At 58.3% G+C, this 16,736-nt stretch overlaps 1 protein-coding gene across 5 annotated transcripts; it reads right to left on the minus strand.

Annotated features, from left to right (window-relative positions):
- Window positions 1–5,988: 5,988 nt before the first annotated feature.
- Window positions 5,989–14,221, minus strand: ZNF467 (zinc finger protein 467). 5 transcript variants are annotated; one of them, XM_060021076.1, is made up of 5 exons: window positions 13,888–14,221; window positions 11,844–11,919; window positions 11,250–11,366; window positions 10,321–10,434; window positions 5,989–7,868 (listed from the first exon to the last, which is right to left on the minus strand). In XM_060021076.1, exons 2-5 carry the CDS (start codon window positions 11,875–11,877, stop codon window positions 6,364–6,366), a joined length of 1,770 nt encoding a protein of 589 aa, XP_059877059.1. In that variant the 5' UTR covers window positions 11,878–11,919; window positions 13,888–14,221; the 3' UTR covers window positions 5,989–6,363. The 5 variants fall into 5 exon arrangements, with proteins under 5 accessions (XP_059877059.1, XP_059877058.1, XP_059877060.1 ...); XM_060021075.1 differs by lacking the exon at window positions 13,888–14,221 and adding an exon at window positions 12,426–12,440; XM_060021077.1 differs by lacking the exon at window positions 13,888–14,221 and adding an exon at window positions 12,168–12,409.
- Between the last annotated feature and the right edge of the window lie 2,515 nt (window positions 14,222–16,736).

Consider the following 16,736-nt stretch of genomic DNA (forward strand, 5'->3'; position numbering starts at 1 on the left):
ACACACGCGCACACACACACGCACACACACACACAGTTTTCAGAGACACTAAACAAAACAGTCACGTTTGAATGAAGACAGCTCAGTCCTCAGCTGCTCCTACAGTCTCCTAAAAGTCAACTGTGCTCTTTCTTTGTTTACAGTCATGTCAAAGCTACTTTACTGTTTTAGAAGTAAGAAAATATCAATTTAAAACATTACTGTAGAAGAAAGGAACACGAAGAGACATTTCTGTTACTATCGCTGGGCTTTTTTGAACACTCTGATGTTTCTCCAGAGCTAGTTTCCCAGCCTGTCACGTGGAAGGCAAGAGCTCTGGGGAACACAAGTCGAGTCTGATCAGAGCTGTGCCGCGCGAGCCCCCTTCCCTCCGGGGTGGAGCCAGCCATCCCCTCCCAGCACCGGGAGCCTGCATTTCAGTCTGTCCTCCTCCAGGGTTGACACAGTATCTCTGTGAAGTTCCCTGCGATGGGTTGAAACGTGTCCCCTAAAGAGACAGGCTGAAGTCCTCACCCTGGGACCTGGGACTGTGACCTTATCTGGAAATTGGGTCCCTACAGATGCAGTCAAGTTCAGATGAGGTCACTGGGGCGGCTCTAGTCCACTATGACTGGGTCCTTCTAAGAAGAGAAGAGGGGCTTCCCTGGTGGCACAGTGGTTGAGAATCTGCCTGCTAATGCAGGGGACACGGGTCCGTGCCCCGGTCCGGGAGGATCCCACATGCCGCGGAGCGGCTGGGCCCGTGAGCCATGGCCGCTGAGCCTGCGCGTCCGGAGCCTGTGCTCTGCAACAAGAGAGACCGCGATAGTGAGAGGCCCGCGCACCACGATGAAGAGTGGCCCCCACTTGCCACAACTAGAGAAAGCCCTCGCACAGAAACGAAGACCCAACACAGCAAAAATAAATAAATAAATAAATAATAAACTCCTACCCCCAACATCTAAAAAAAAAAAAAGAAAAGAAGACAAGAGACACAGAGACAGACACACACACACAGGAAAGGCCATGTGAGCACAGGAGGCAGTGGTTGGACGGACGAGGCTACAAGTCAAGAATCGCAAGCGTTGCCAGCAACCCCAGAAGCTGGGAGGGAGGCCTGGAACAGACCCACCCCAGAACCTTCGGAGGGAACGTGGCCCCGCCCACACCTTGATTTTGGACTTCTGGCCTCCAGAACTGAGAGGATAAATGTCTGCTGCTTTCCATCCTCCTTGTGTGGTGCTTTGTTCCAGGGCCCCTAGGAAACAAACACAGCGCCTTTGGTGAAGGAGTCCCGCAGCACAGACCCGGGCTGTTCAGCCCCCTACCCCGCCGCACCCCTTGTGTGTGCAGGGGAGAGGCCTGCGGGGCAGGGAAGACAGGCAGGCAACAGCCAGGCGATTCGCAGATACTGGGGCCCAGAGACGGGCTGCGCTGGGCGGTGTCACTCAAGCCTGTGATACAGGCTGTTGTCCCAGTTACAAGCCAGTTACAGCCGACAGCCACCCTTCCCTACCGACTCCCATATCCCCGCCTCAGGGTGACCCCATAATTCACCATCACTTCTGGAAAGGGAACATTCTGCAACCAATACACGAGCTTGCTTTCAGTTGCTTCCTGCTTTTTCTCAGGGGTCTGCCCCCTGGAAGTGTGGTTTGCTGCCTTGGGCCCAGGGGCAGGAACCCCTTTCCCTCTCCCTGGATACAGACACTCCTTAATACGGTGAGTGAATGTGACCACAGTACCCGGCTGGCCGAGAGCCCAGTCCAAGGAGGTGAGATCTCAGCAAGTCACCCCACCTTCCAGAGACCCCTCCCGACCCTCCACGTGCACTTCATTGCTGTGCACCCCTCATCCCATGGCCCTTCGCATGCTTCCCTTCCACACTGATCACTAGATCCATCCACTGAGCCCCTGAGGACCAGGAACGTTAAGGGTCCTCTCTGCAAAGACACCGAGCTTGATGTTTAACTCTACAGGCTCTAGGGAAACGCAAGTCAAAACCACAAAGAGGGCTTCCCTGGTGGTGCAGTGGTTGAGTGTCCGCCTGCCGATGCAGGAGACACGGGTTCGTGCCCTGGTCTGGGAAGATCCCACATGCCGCGAGCGGCTGGGCCCCGTGAGCCATGGCCGCTGAGCCTGCGCATCCAGAGCCTGTGTTCCGCAACGGGAGAGGCCATAGTGGTGAGAGGCCCGCGTACTGCAAAAAAAAAAAAAACCACAAAGAGAGATCACCGCACACCTGTTAGAATGGCTACTATCAAAAGAACAGAAAACAACCAGGGTTGGCGAGGAAAAATGGAACCCTTCTGCACTGTTGGTGGGAACGTAAAATGTGCTTTTTTAAAGTACAGGCTCTAGGGTCAGACCACTGGGTTGCTTTCATCACATATGCTGTGTGACTTGTGCAAGTAACTTAGACTCTCTGAGCTTCTTTTACCTCATCAGAAAAACTTGACCAAGGACAACGATGCCCACTCATAAGGTGGCGGAAAGAAAAACAGAGCAACACTTGTAAAGCCCTTAATTTGTAGTGTACTTAGCACAGAGTATTGGACACATTTTAGTTTATAACTACTATTACTATTCCCAGCATCGAACAGTGTCAGACACACAAGCAGGTACTGTATACATGTTTGTTCAATGAATGAAGGAAGGAAGGAATGACCTTGTTCAAATGGCCTAATTGCTCTGTGCTCAGTTTCCACATCTATAAAATGGGGATAATAATGGTAGGTATTGTGAGTTTTGGCTATGTTAATATATATGTAAAGAACTCAGGTCGGGCCCCGGCACATAGCAAGTATTAGGTAAATATTAGCTACCATTACGATTAGCGGTAATCACAACAACCCCTTTTCATACTGCCTACCCTGTCCCTCATCCCTCGATAGTTTCTTCCGGGGTGGCTGACACAGGGAGGTGTTGTGCTGGGACCAGCTCGGTGAAGGGCTATGGGAGAAGGGAGTCCTGAATGTTCGATGCCTCACTGGCAGAGGACCTGGAACAGGGCGCCCTGGAGATGTGAGTTCTCTCTGCACTGGCCCTGAGCTGGGTGACCTGTTCTCATCTCAAACTGTGTGCAAATACCTGATCCCCTGCAGCCCGGCGCCTCAACATAAGGTTTAGCACTTAAGGGTTCCCAGTTCCTCCTGGTTCCTCCCACCTCCTCTCGGTCTCTTCCAGTTGTAGCCGCCTTCCGGACTCACCAGGACTCTCCTCCTGGCAAAGCCATCCCTGACTGTTCCAGCCCAGGCCCTCCCCCTTCTCTGAACTCCTCCAATACCTATATCTTGAAGAATAGAATAGAACACCTGGGCCCAGACCACCACATACGATGGTCCAGGTGTTTTATGAAACTCAAGCCTGTCTCCCTTCTAAGGTTTAGGTTTGTGAGTCAGGGATCTTGGCTTTTTCTTCTTCGGAGTGTCCCAGAGCACCCAGCGCTCTGGGCCCCAAAGCAACCAGCTGCTTGTCTTATATCTGGACTGTAGATGCCACAACGACAAGATCTTCTGTTCAATTCGCTACAACGTTTACGCAAGGCTGGTTGGACTCCAAAGTTCACCCGTCCTTCTGGGTGGAGGATTGCAATGCCTGTCTCCCTGCCTTCTGAGCTAGCCGGCCGAGCAGGGGGAACATCTGGAATCTTTCTGACTCAAGATTCGCAGAGATGTCCGGCAGGTCACTCTAACTGGCATGTTCTCGTCCAACCCTGCAGATGGAGAGGAAGGAGATACAGGAGGAGGCCACTCGGAAAGTTCTTTGTCTTACTAATTATGTGATAGGTAGACTTCACTAAAGCCTGGATTAAGGCTCTAAGTCTACCGACTTCATTCTGCTCTGATTCCATCGCTGCCAAGCAGCCTCTTTATCACTAACTTAGTTGCCCGAGCATAGTGTTACCTAGAAGAAAAATAGGAACATTTAGAGCATCTGGGTATTTTCTGATACAAGGCGCGCCGGCTGTGGGGTTTACAGCGATCTCCTCCTTTTTGAAAGTTCGAATTACGCCACTTCACTTTTATGAAAGACCCACGTTAGTACCTGCTTCCGCTAACTGCAAGGAATCTGAAGAGGAGTTTTGCTTTTATGAAAAGTGAAAATAGCATCTAGCATTTGTTTGCCCTTATAGAGGCAGCGTACCCCAGGCAGTGAGAGAGACCCTGCAAAGCTCCTTCCTGGGAACCACACTCAGCATGCCAGCATCAAGCCGCCATGGCTTTGAACTGTGTCCGTGAGCATCTGTGCTTCTTCTCTATCTGTTCTGTGCGTCCATTAGCAAGATGTGTCCAAAAGTGATTGCTTCTCCACTTTACGATGTTTCAGCTTATGGAAGGTTTCATAGGGACACCCTACTTTAGGATAGCTGGGGAAACCTGTATTTGAAACACACCAGGCTGGCTCCTTCGCTGACCATTTCCCCTCCTTCTCAAAGTGGAAAGGCAACAACTTAGGAATGGAGCACGTGTGTGCTTTGGGTGCCAGTTCATTGGTGTGGGTGCTTGAAGGAGCCAGCTAAGCCGTGGGGATGCCCGAAGCTGGCAAGAGGCACTGTCCTCTGTTCACTACTGTGCTGTTCACTACTGTGCTCTGTTCACTACTGTGCTCTGACTCAGAGGGGCCGCCTGGCTCTTCGTCTTTTCCGCCTCCCCCAGCACAATGGTCATCACCAGAATGGCTGTGGGACGGGTCCCACCTAAGATTTCCCAGGTCTTGCATATTCAGACCAGTTGGACTTATAAGATTGGGATAGGAAGGAGGTGGGAACCCAGGAAAAGGACCAGGAGGAGGGGCTACCCACTTGCTCTTTGCTCCCATCCTTCAGGGCTCACTTTACAGGTGTCCTCATCCCGGGAACCTCCTTTGACTTTTCCTGAATTTGGGACGCCACTCCCAAAGCCCTCTGTGCTGGCCCTCAGCCCGCACTCCTCACGTTTCCTGCAAGTTCTGTGAGGGCAGGGTCCTGTCTGTCTTGCTTACTATTGTTTCCCAGTGCCTAGCGCAGGGCTAGGGTTCTTTTTGGTGATAGTGCCATTAGAATTGGGAAAAAAGCCTCAGCCCTCATCAACACCAGCAATCTTTTTTTTTTTTTTTTTTTTTTTTGCGGTACGCGGGCCTCTCACTGTTGTGGCCTCTCCCGTTGCGGAGCACAGGCTCCGGACGCGCAGGCCCAGCAGCCATGGCTCACGGGCCCAGCCGCTCCGCGGCATGTGGGATCTTCCCGGACCGGGGCACGAACCCGTGTCCCTTGCATCGGCAGGCGGACTCTCAACCACTGCGCCACCAGGGAAGCCCCAGCAATATTATTTTAATGAGAAAGCAGAGGCCCAGGAAAATGAGGACTCTGCCGCAAGTCCTACAAGAGGCTGAGGAAGGGTCAAAGGTAAGACTTCTGACTCCAAGTCCAACACGTTCCCCCATCATCCCACCCCTCCCAGTCACTCCCAGCCAGCCCAGCTCTCCTGCCAGTCTAGGCTGGGGAAGCACAGCTACAGAAATGTCTGCACCCATGGTAAAGAGAGAACCTATGGGAAAGTGTGATGCGAAAGCAACCTTCATCTGTCACTAACATCCTTCCACCTGCTGCCAGGCAGAGTGGCAGGTGGGGCTGCTGTTCTGAGATCCCCTTGGGAGAGCTGCAAACAGAGGCAGAGCCCTGGAGCTCCAGAGCCCTTGGCGGCACGCCGTCCCCATTGGAATGGCCAGGGGCACACTGTCCCCTCTCTTTGCATTCCCTACAGTTCTAGCCTTTGACACCTGGCATGAGAATTGTATATTGATGTTTCTTCCTTGTCAATTTGAGCTAAAGGCAGGGAGCAAGATGGTGATTTAGCAATTAGCTGGATCACATTTTGATTTGATAAAGGCCATTACCGGCAGTTGGCTAAATTTAACTCACGCAGGATAGGAAGGGAAGGGATATCTGTGTGTGGATTAAGGTGGGTGAGTGGATGAGAAAAGTCTGGAGTTCCATCCCCCCAACTCATTTCACAGCCCCAGAACCTTCAGATTGTAATTTTAATGAAACTTTCAGTACACAGATCACCATTCTTTCCCTCCCTCCTAGAGGTTCCTGACTCAGTCTTTGGTCAGGAGTGGTCCGGGAAATGTCTGCTTTCCGATGGGGTCTCTGGGTGGGAGATTTCCAGGAACTCAGGCCTTAACTGTTCCTTAGCAAGGATTCACTCTCAGCACTGTTTTTGTCCCAGAATGTCAAAGCCGGTTATCCAGACTTCTCCCCAGCAAGACAGAGAGGGAAGGAAAATGGCCGGAGGCTGTCCAGGCCGTTGTGCTCCTCCGCCCAGGAGATGTCGTCGGGCATGGGTCTCTGGATCCAGGGAACAAAAGAAGGCAAAGGCAGGGTCCGGCCTAGAAAGAGGCTCAGAAAAAGAGCGGGGATGCCACCACCTCGGTGGGAGTGGGCCAGATGGGAGCCAAGAGGTCAGATTCGGAGGTCGGGTGGGCGGCGCCGCCGTGGATGCGCTGGTGTCGCGCCAGGTGGGTCTTGCGGCTGAAGCTCTTGGCGCACTGAGGGCAGGAGAAGGGGCGGGAACCCGTGTGGACGGCCTGGTGGCGGACCAGGTTGGTTTTGGAGCTGAAGCTGCGGGCGCACACGGCACAGGCGTGGGGCCGACTGCCTGTGTGCACCGCCTGGTGGCGGCCCAGGTGCGACTTGCGGCTGAAGCGGCGGCCGCACTGCGCGCAGGCGAAGGGCCTGGCGCCGCTGTGGGCCCTGGAGTGGGCCACCAGGTTGGGCCGGGAGCCGAAGCGGCGGCCACACTGCGCGCAGGCGAAGGGCCGTTCGCCCGTGTGCACCCGCCGGTGCCGCGCCAGGTGCTGCCCGTGGGCGAAGCCGCGCCCGCAGTCCGGGCAGAGGAAGGACCGCTGGCTCGCGGGAGCGCCCGGGGGCGCCGGTGTGCTTCGGGGCGCGCAGGCCGAGGGCTCGGTGGCAGCGGCGGGGTCCACGGTGGCGCCCAGTGTGCACTCGTCGCACCCGAAAGGGCGCCCCTCGTCACAGTGCAGACGCTGGTGCATGGCGAGGTTCTTCTTCCAGCCGAAGCTCAGGCCGCAGTCGGAGCAGGAGAAAGGCTTGGGCCCGGGAGGGGACGGAGTTGGGGACGGGGCAGGGGACGTGGGCGAGGCGGACGCGTCGGGGGAGGATGGGGCGCGGCCGGCCGCCTCGTGGACCCTCTGGTGCCGCACCAGGTGTTGCTTGTGCGTGAAGCTGCGCGCGCACTGCGCGCACTGGTAGGGCCTCTCGCCCGTGTGGATGCGCTGGTGGCGGATCAGGTGCGTCTTCTTGCGAAAGCGCTTCTCGCACTCGGGGCAGGGGAAGGGCCGCTCGCCCGTGTGCGTCTTCTGGTGCGAGCCCAGGTGTATCTTCTGGCTGAAGCGCTTGCCGCACTCTGCGCACGGGAAGGGCCGCTCGCCCGTGTGCGTGCGCAGGTGGCGGGTCAGGTGGGCCTTCTTGCTGAAGCGCTTGCCGCACTCGGAGCACGGGAAGGGCCGCTCGCCGCGGTGGCTGCGCTGGTGCAGCAGCATGTGCGCGCGCTGCGTGAAGCTGCGGCCGCAGTCCGGGCAGGCGCAAGGGCCCTCGCCGCGGTGCAGCCTCTGGTGCAGCCGCAGGGTCAGCTGGTCGCGGAAGCGGCGCTCACACTCCCCGCAGCCATATGGCTTCTCCGAGGTCGGAACCCACCCCGCCAGCGCGAGCCCGCCCAGTGCCCCTGGGGCCCCCGGCTCCAGCTTATAGGCGGCGGCCAGAGGCCCCAGGTCAGGTGCGGGAAGGGGGCTGGGGAGTAATGACAGATGCTGGGGCCATTCCACCTCCTCTCCTGCCTCGTGATCTTCCGCCTCCACCTTCACCTGCCGAATCATCCACTCCTCCCCTGAAAGGTCAAAACAAGGTGAGTCTGTTAAGCCCCACATTTTTTTATGCGCCGTTTATCTGCCAATACGACCACCACTTCCTGGAGCCCTGAAGTCTAGCTTCTGCTCTTTCCACTGGAAATTCCTGGGAATGACCAAACCCAAAGATCACTGAAAGTCTTCCTCCCGGGCTCTGCTGCGGGGACGCTTTCGCCCCGGTTTGCCTGCCTCCCTGCCTCTGGACTAGCCTCCCCTTACTCCCCCTCAAGGTTCAGTCCTCAGGTTCCTGTCCCGGCTCGTATGTCCACGTGGCCCCCTAGATCCTTCTGTTCTGGAACCTCAACCTCTCATCCCCAGTTGAGCCACTCCCCTGCGTGTCCTGCGAACTGGTTACAGCTCAGCAGGCTTACCGCCAAACACCCCCACCTTCCCAGATCTACCCCGCTGATGTCAACAGTAGGTCTACAGCCCCCTTCTCCCAGCGGGCTGGACTTGGAACCTTGACCTTCACCTTTGACGCCCCCCTTGCTCTCTAACTCCTCCCCAGTGGACACTGAGTACCTCTGCGTTCCTTCCTGTGGTTTCTCAAAGTCTCCCCCTGCTCATACGCCCTTCGCTGCTGCTTCTAGGGCCAGGTGGGAAATCCCAGTTTAAGAAGAGGATTGAGTTTACAGGACTTGGAGGACCAATAGATGGTACCACCGCTGGAGAAGCAGGGAGGGCCCTCTGATGGAGCAGGTTGGAGATGGGTTCCCCTGGAGCTTTGCCCACTCTTGGGCACTGCAATGGCCCGGCCAAGAGGAAGGAGCTCAGGACCCAGACCGGGAGTGTCCCCTTGGGTTCTCCTCTGCCACTCAGCAGCAGTGTGACCACGGTTGAGTCACTTAATCTCTTTGAACTAAGTGTGTTAGCTCGCTTAGGCGTAAAGGTTGGACCAGTTCATGGTTCCTAAACCTGGTGCCACGTCATAATCTCCTGGGCAACTTTCACAAAATGCATCTATGGGAGCCGGGCCCGTGAATCTGTTCTCTTTCTTTCAAGCTCCCAAAGTGATTCTTGTTTGAGAACCTTTGTACCGGCTGATCGGAGGTACCGTCTGGCTCTAAACGTCTGTAATAGCCTGAGCCTTGGTTACATTCCACGTGCACGATCACAATTAGATTTACTCCTGGTTTCCTTTATCCATCCATCAGTTCCAAACAGCTATTTATCATACTGTGATGTCGCTTTCATTTTCACTGTGCCACTCTTCTACTGAAGAACCACCCATAGCTCCCTATTATTTAGAGGATAAAGTAAGTTCTAGCTGCATCTGAGGCTCACGCCAACCTAGTCCAACTCTCTTAATACTCCCAGGCATAAACCCCTCACTTCAGGCAAGCTGGTCTTCTGTAACCCCAGTCACATGTCAACTTCCCTAGTTCGAAGTCTCTTAGCCTAGAATGTTTTCCCATCCTCTCCCCTCACCCTCATCCAAGCTGGAGTCTACACCTCTCTCAATATGCAGCACAAGTCAACAAAGCCTTTGACAGATCCAACGCACGAGGATCTCATATAAACACTTAAGTGCTGACACTTTTACACTTCCTTGTGGCGTGCCTTTATTGTTATTTGTTCTTTTCATTCTTTACTCTGGCTCATATTGGTATCAGATTTCAGTTTCTGGAGGGCAGGCATCTTGTGTTCTGTTTCTTTACGTGCCTAATGAAAACGAGGATTGCCACCATGTACTGAGTGCCAACTGCAGATGAAGCACTGCATACGCTCTCTCACAAACCTGCACAAAAACCCCTGTGCAGAAGTGAGTCTTATTTCTCGTGGACAAGCTGAGGCTCCTCTAGCCTATCCAAGGTCGCTCAGGCAAAAACTGTGGAGCAAGGATTCCCAGGACCGTGTCACTCTAGAGCCCCCTCTTCCCGCTCTACCTAACACAGCCTGGACCTAGTGGGCACGAAATAAGCCCTCGTGGCATAAGTGACATCACTCAGGCAGAAGGGGATAAAGCTGGTGGTAGTGGAAGGAAGTGACGGGTAGGACTGGGGAGAGGGAACGAACTGTCTGATCGCCTTGCGTATGGGGGAGATGCGTCAAATACAACAGATTCGGAGCATCTGCGAGGCACCGAGATCAGTGGAGATTTGGGGGAAGGAGCGTGTCTGGGGAGAGACAATGAAAAGGTTGATCAACGCCATGTGTCTTCCTGGGAATCATATTTCAAGCTGTCAATAGGAATGAACTTTGGGGGAGACAGGCTGGGAAGTTAAGGCTTCTGGAGGATGTTGAGGTGAGAGTGTGTTTCTCTTTGGTGGCCAGCCTCTCTGACTCCTGTTGTCTGTGGATGTAGAATTCCCTCTGCGTGCTGAAGCTCTACAGCAGAAAGGTGCCAGGGCCTGATTCATCTTGGGGTGGTAGGGCCTGGGGGGGCTCCCTCCGCCTGGCCCCCTGGTGGGATGGAGCGCTGGGGAGACTCACCTGGGCAGGAGCCCATGGGCTCAGCCTTCCGTGGTGCACATGCCCGGCCTCCTCTGCAGGGAGCTTCAGCTTGTTCAGTGGGGGCACCTTCCTCTGGTCTGGGGGCCTCGCGCCCTGGCAGAGAACAGGCTACCTCAAGGATGCCGCAGACATCAGAGATGGACAGAGCTCCCCACTGGCGCTAGGAAGCAGGGGCTTTTGACACCCCGGTCCCAGCCCCACCGGCAGGATTGCATCCCACATCATACCTGCAGGGGCTGAATTCCCAGCTGCCCCAGGGCAGCCTCAGGCTCCTTCAAGCAGGGCAGCTGCTAAGGCCGTGCAGGTTGCAAGAGCCACAGCTGTGAGGAGTTTCTGGAATATGTGTGTGTAAGATAGTGGAAGCAAGGAAGGGTCCCTGCCCTGAGGCTTACATGAGGCTCCTAGGAGGGGAGATGGGGGACCTCCCAGCCACCAGATGGACTCCAGTTCCAAGGCAAATCATTAGAGGAGATCGGGGTGTCAGAAAGCCAGGTCCACGCCTGCCTTAGGCATCTTCTCCCCGCATCTGCTTAGCTGCCTCCCTCACCTCTTTCCAATCTTACTTTCCCAATGAGGCCTACTTTCACCCCACTATTTAATCCTCCAGCCTGCCCCGCCCCTACCTGCAGTGGTCTCAGGCTCCCTCACCCTGCTTTACGCCCCCAAAGCACATAGCCTCTTCTAACACGGGTTATAAGTACACTTATTTCTACATTTGTTGTCTGTTGACCCTCTGCCCTCACTAGGATTAAGCTCCTGGAAGGTAGGGATCTTTGTCTCCTTGGTCACTGAGGTATCCTGAATATCTAGAATAGCATGGAGCACGTAGTAGGTGCTCAATAAACACCTGATAACAAAGGAAGGAAGACTCTGCCCTGAGCCACCTTCCCTGGTCCCCACTTACTTACCTGAGCATTTGCCCAGCGCTCTCTCTTCCCGGGGAGGGGACATCTGTTCCTGGGCATTCTGGGACTCTTCCCCAGGCTCACTTTGGGGGGCCATCTCCGGCTGTCCCACAGAGAGTCCTGTTACAGGCAAAACGATGGGTCCAAGTAAAGCACAAAGTACAGAAGAGGTGATCAAAGATGGGGGGTCTTCCCCTTCCCAGCCCACCCAATGGGTTTTCCCCATGTGCTCAGGAAGGAAGGGTCTCTAACTAGGACAAGGGACAGCCAGGCCCTGCAGTGGCTTGGCCAGGTATCGACCTCAGCCCCCTTGCACTGCGTCAAGGACAGGCGACAGAAGGAAGAGAGAATAGATTTAAATATCCTGCTGTTCTGTGAGTACTAGCACAACCTCCAACATGGACCAGGCATTCTTCCTGATGAAACCGAAAAGGATGCTGCCCTAAAGAAAGGCTCCTCGGGTCTCCGGGGTATCAGGGTGGCAACCTCCTGAGGATGCTCTGCTGTCTGAATTAGGGAAGCAGCAGGCGTAGTATGCTCTTGAATCCTCCTATTCCCCTGCCCCCCATCCAAGTTCCTTCAGTTCTGCTGGCTCACCCAGGGACCTGAGGGCCTCGAAGGTCTCTCTCATGGCAACCCAGGATAACTCCTCCTGGGGATCCGGCCACAGACCCTAAGGAGAAATACAACCTTGTTCAGATTCTTCTCCGCTTCCACCTGGGTCCTGGCTCTGCCCAACCTCTCCCCGTCAGCTATCTCCAGGAGCTCCAAAGGTGATGTCCTCAGGTACAGGTGAGGGAAATGAGGGAACGTGGATTTCAGAAAGCAGAGACCTTTGAAGGTGGACCAAGGCGAAGGCCTTGAAGCCGTTTCTGCAAGCTAAGCTCAGGTCAGCTCTGGAAATCAGCCTGCCACCCTCACCTGCAGGTCTCTCAGAGCCAGCACCGGCCCTTCAGCGCTCCCCACCCCCCAGGGCCCTTGCCTGGGGGTGTCAGGAGTCAATCGATTCTCTGGGGAGAGGGTGGAGGGTGGGAGACCGGAGGGGAGAGCGGGGAACTTCGTCTCCTAGGCCCTCCAGCTGTCATTGCAGGAGCCGGTGAAATAGTAGCCGGCCTAGGGGCGGAGGTGAGTATCACTACTGGGCAACTGGTGGGGAGGCTCTCGGAGGAGGGTCCTCACCGGAGGCAGGAATAACTCTGGCTTCACCTCCCCCAAACCATCGCCCCTCCCCCGCGGGGCTTTCCCAGGCTTGGACACCCGGCCCTCGAGCCGCCTTCGCGGCTCCTCCTCCAGCGGATCCCCTGCCCCTCCCCCAGCAGACTCCCCTCCCCCCCAGTCTCTGGCAGCCTTCCCTCCACCCTCCCCTCTCCCGCTCCCTCCGCCTTCCGCCCTCTCTCCCCACGGAAGCTGGCTGGCTGTCCAGCCCCGCCCCCTGCCCCGCCCCTCCGGCTCCTCCCCCTGCCCACAGCCTGCCTGCCAACCCCTCTCGGCCCCCTCGGGTCTGCCCTCCGTAGCCACCGCCCCCCTGACCCTCAGCTGGGGCAGCCTCCGCGGCAGAGCTCCCCTCCCCCTCCCCAGGCTCAGGGCTGCCTTTCCCTCCCCTCCCGGTTCTCCCCCGGCTCCTTCCCCCTCCCCGGCCGCAAACCCTCTCCCTTCCTTTCCCCCTCCTCTTTTCCTTCCTCCCCAACACCGCCCTCCTCCTCCCGGCTTCCCCTCCCCTCTCCCTCTCCTCCCCCACTCTGGTTTCCTTTCCTCTCTTCACCTCAGTTCCCTTCCCCCCCCCCCCGCTCCCCAGCCCTCCTCCTCCTCTCCCCACACCACCCTCTCCCTCCCTCCATCCTTCCCTCCTGCAGCTCTCCTTCCCCTCCGAGGCCCCGTCTCCCTTCCCCCTCTGCCTCCCCAGCGGGCTCTCGCTTCCCTTCCTTCCTGGTCCCCACTCCCCAGAACTGCTGTTCCCCTCCCCCTTCCAGTCCGCCCCCCCGAGCTCCCGCCTAGTCGCCCGGCCCCCAGCAAGCCTCGGGTCCGAGGCTCAGCGCTCCCTCCGACTGCCTCGCCGGCCCTGCCCCTCCCCGCCCCTGCCTCCCAACCCACCTCCGCGTCCCTCCCCTCCCTCTCCGGGGCTCCGTTCCCCATTTCTGCTCCCCACTGACTTCTCACCCCTCCCAAGGTTTCCTGTCGCCCAGACCCCTCCCACCCCCTTCCCCGCCTCCATCTGTCCCCCGGAGCCCCTCCGCCTGGAGCTCACTACACGTCCCGACGCCCTCCCGGCTCCCGGGCTCACCTGTCAGCGCCCTTCTCGCGCCCCTCCCGAACGCCCGATCCCCGCGCCTCGACTCCCGCCCGTGCCCCTCGGCACCCTCCCACACTCCCTGCCCCCTCTCCGGAGACGCCCCACTCCCTGCCCTCGGGGGCCTCCCACCCTTTCCCACCTGACTCCCACCCGGACTCCTCTCCCCAGCCCCCGCCCATCCCTCCGGATGCCGCCTCTCCGCTCTCCTCAAAGCCCTGACCCCCGAGCCGGCCCTCCTCCCCGGTCCCACCCCTCCCTTCTCCGGCCCTCGCCGCTCCTCTGCCCTCGCTCCCCTCCAGCCCCACCCCACCCCTGCTGCGCTCCGGGCGCCCGCACCCCCGGGGCTGTCACCTGCGCCGCACGGGCGGTGGCTGCGAGTGCGGGTGTGGCGGGGAAGCGGCGGAGCGCCCGCCCTGGGCGCCTCCACGGTCTCCCCGCTGCCGCCCGGACCCCGGCGCCCCGGCCTCCTGCCCCCGCGGGCTCGGCTCGCGATGGCGCCCGCCGCCTGCAGTCCGGGTGCGGACTGCCCGGAGACTGACAGACTGACAGCCCCGAAACTTCGCGGGGAGGGGAGAGGAAAAGACGCGGAGGGAGCGGGAGCGGGGAAGCGGCGCCCGGGAGGGGGAGGGGAGCGAGGAGGCGGGAGGGGGCAGCGGGGCAGCCAGTGGGGGAGGTCGGGGACAGGGTGCCCAGGAGTGGAGAGGGTGCACAGCGGGTTAGGCGTGCAGGTGAGGGTCTGGAGGAACGACGGCCCGCAGTAGGTGATGGAAAGTGGGAGCTAAGGACGGGGGAGGGGAAGGGGTGGGGGGAGAGGAGTGCGGGGGGAAGGGGGTGGAGGAGGGAGAGGAGGCAAGGAGGAAGGGCACTCGGGCTGCGAGGGAGGGTGCCGGCAGGCGCGGAGGGAGGAGCCAGGGGAAAGGTGGAGCGCGGGGCGTCGGGGGGCGGTGTGGAGTTGGGGGGAAGAGGAGGGGGCCTGTTAAGGGGAAGGGAGCTAGTGTCTGCGCTGCTGTCTTTGAATCGCAAGTGTCCGGCGGAATGTGTCTGCGCCGCGCTCCCGCGGCGGGATCGAGTCCCCGACTGTCGGTCGGTGGGGTCGGTCTGGGAAACTGCGGCCCTGCCCCCGCTCTCCACCCTGATCCCACTCGGCTCCACCCAGACCCGTACCCCCCCGCCCCCCACCGATCTTAGACCCACCGCGGGAGCCGGGTCCCTTGGGGGCGGTGAGGAGAGCCCGAAGGAGACCAGGCTGGGCCCCAGTGCCTGCTAAGAACGTGACCTTCGAAGTAGAAATTGGGATGGGGGCTTTGAACCAGGTCACCTGGGAAAAGGCAGGGCTGGCGAGGAGGCGTCGGGGGGGAGGCCGGAGTTGGATGGGGTGAAGACTCCCCGGGGCGGCATCCAGGGGAGCCGCTGCTGACGAGAGGGCAGAGTCCCCTGGGCGTGGTGGGGAGCGGATCCTCCCACCCGGTTGGAAACCTCTGCCAGTCGGGTGTGGAGGGGTGCCCTCAGCCCTCAGACATCCCTGCCCCTGGTTGTGATGTTTCTCTTCATCTTTGCCACTTGGACACCCCAACCCCTGAAAGCTCCCCGTATCCCGTCCTCCTCCATCTAAAATGTGGGCTGGTTATTCCAGGCCTCCCTCTCTAATCTCTTTCTCCAATCTCCTCTGGGTTCTAGCTTCCTCCCTCCTGGCCTCTTTAGAGGGAAGGATGTGACTTGTATTTCTCCCCTATCCACGTGTGGGTTTCCCGGGAGGGGTGGGGATGACTCGGTGTGAAGAGCAGCCTCCCCTGGCTTCCACACCCCATCACCTGGAGGGGACACCAGGGCACAGAGAAGCACAGCATGCAGTAGGGGCACATCAGCATTTGTTGATGCTTAGGATGAGGGGGACAGGAACAGGTGGTGCCTGGAAGAGCACAGGGTGCCTCGGAATCAGCTGTGGAGGGCTCTTCTACCTTCTGTATGGGCTGCTTCAGTCGCTCAGTGTCTGGCCTGGTCATCGGGCTGCAGGACGGCCCTGGGAGCAGAACACATCACTGTGTGCCAGGATGGGGCACAGGCACCTCGGTCTGTCCTTGTAAGACCTGCAGTGCGAGTGTGTGTTAGGTGCCAGAGGGAGAGTGTCCAGGTGTGCATGTGTGAGAGGCTGGGAACAGCTGGGTGTCCACGGCCTGACCCTGGACCTTTCCGAGGACCCCCTCCGAGAGCTCCCTGAGGGATTCACTGCGCCTTCTCCTGGCCCAGGACCAAGGGTCGGCCTGGAAGAATGCCTGGCAGGGCTCTGGTTCCCGGCAGCCCCCCCCAACCCTGCCCACCACAGGTGGGGTGACTGTGTGGGATGCCTGGAGGCACGTCAGGTTTAGGGGTTGGAGGGTTACAGGATCTGAGGCTCAGGCCACATTCCAGCCTGGGTGTCCTCGGAGCTGGTAACCGGTAACCAGGATGTAACCAGGATTCCCCTGGGGAGCGAGCTGCTGCCCAACCCTCTTCCAACCGGATGGTCTGCTCAGATTATCCCATCCGGTTGCCCTGCCCCAAGGGCTGGGGGAGCTGGCTGCAGGCCCCTCTGCCCCCTGCCCCCCACACTTTCTAGCCCAGGCACTCCTCCCTGAGGCTGGCTCTCCTTCCCCTATCTGGGCTTCCTGGTTCTGGATCCCAGGGACCCTAGGAGAGCAGATGGACCCCGCCAGCCACAAATGATCACCCTCAGTAAGGAGTCAGACCGCACAGAGGGAAGGGCACATGCCACCCCCCTGTCCGCAAACAGTCCAATCGCCCTGGAAACCCCATTCCTTCTGCTCACTGACCCTCGTTTCTGGAGTGCTTGGCAGGAGAAGCAGGAAAGGGACAGGGGAGAGGATTGTACACTCAGGATTTGAGGGCTGGAAGGCCGTGGCCCTGTGACTCTTAACACTATTGTGGGGTCACGGCCCCCCTTGAGAATCTAATAAAAGTTATGGAACTGTCATCAGAAAAACATGCACACACACAATTTCAAAGTATTCGTGGAGCCCCTGTCCCACCTGTGATTCCCCGGGGGGCCCCTGAGGTTTTTACTGGTAAGGAAATTGAGTCCCAGAAAGAGAGTGTGGCTTGCCCCTGTCCACGTTAATTGGTGGTAGGGCTTGAGAGTGTACTATCAGGGACACACGGACCCCCCATCACACACACACACACACACACTCACTCACTCACAC

The sequence above is a fragment of the Delphinus delphis genome, chromosome 9 (genome assembly GCF_949987515.2).
Source record: "Delphinus delphis chromosome 9, mDelDel1.2, whole genome shotgun sequence".
NCBI lineage: Eukaryota > Metazoa > Chordata > Mammalia > Artiodactyla > Delphinidae > Delphinus > Delphinus delphis.

Excerpts from the sequence above, each read along its gene's own strand:
- ZNF467 (XM_060021076.1), bottom strand. The coding sequence starts at position 11,877 with ATGAGAGAGACCTTCGAGGCCCTCAGGTCCCTGG. Across the intron at positions 11,367-11,843 it reads CGAGGCCCTCAGGTCCCTGG|GACTCTCTGTGGGACAGCCG; the intron begins GTGAGCCAGCAG and ends TGCCTGTAACAG. Across the intron at positions 10,435-11,249 it reads AGCGCTGGGCAAATGCTCAG|GGCGCGAGGCCCCCAGACCA; the intron begins GTAAGTAAGTGG and ends GTTCTCTGCCAG.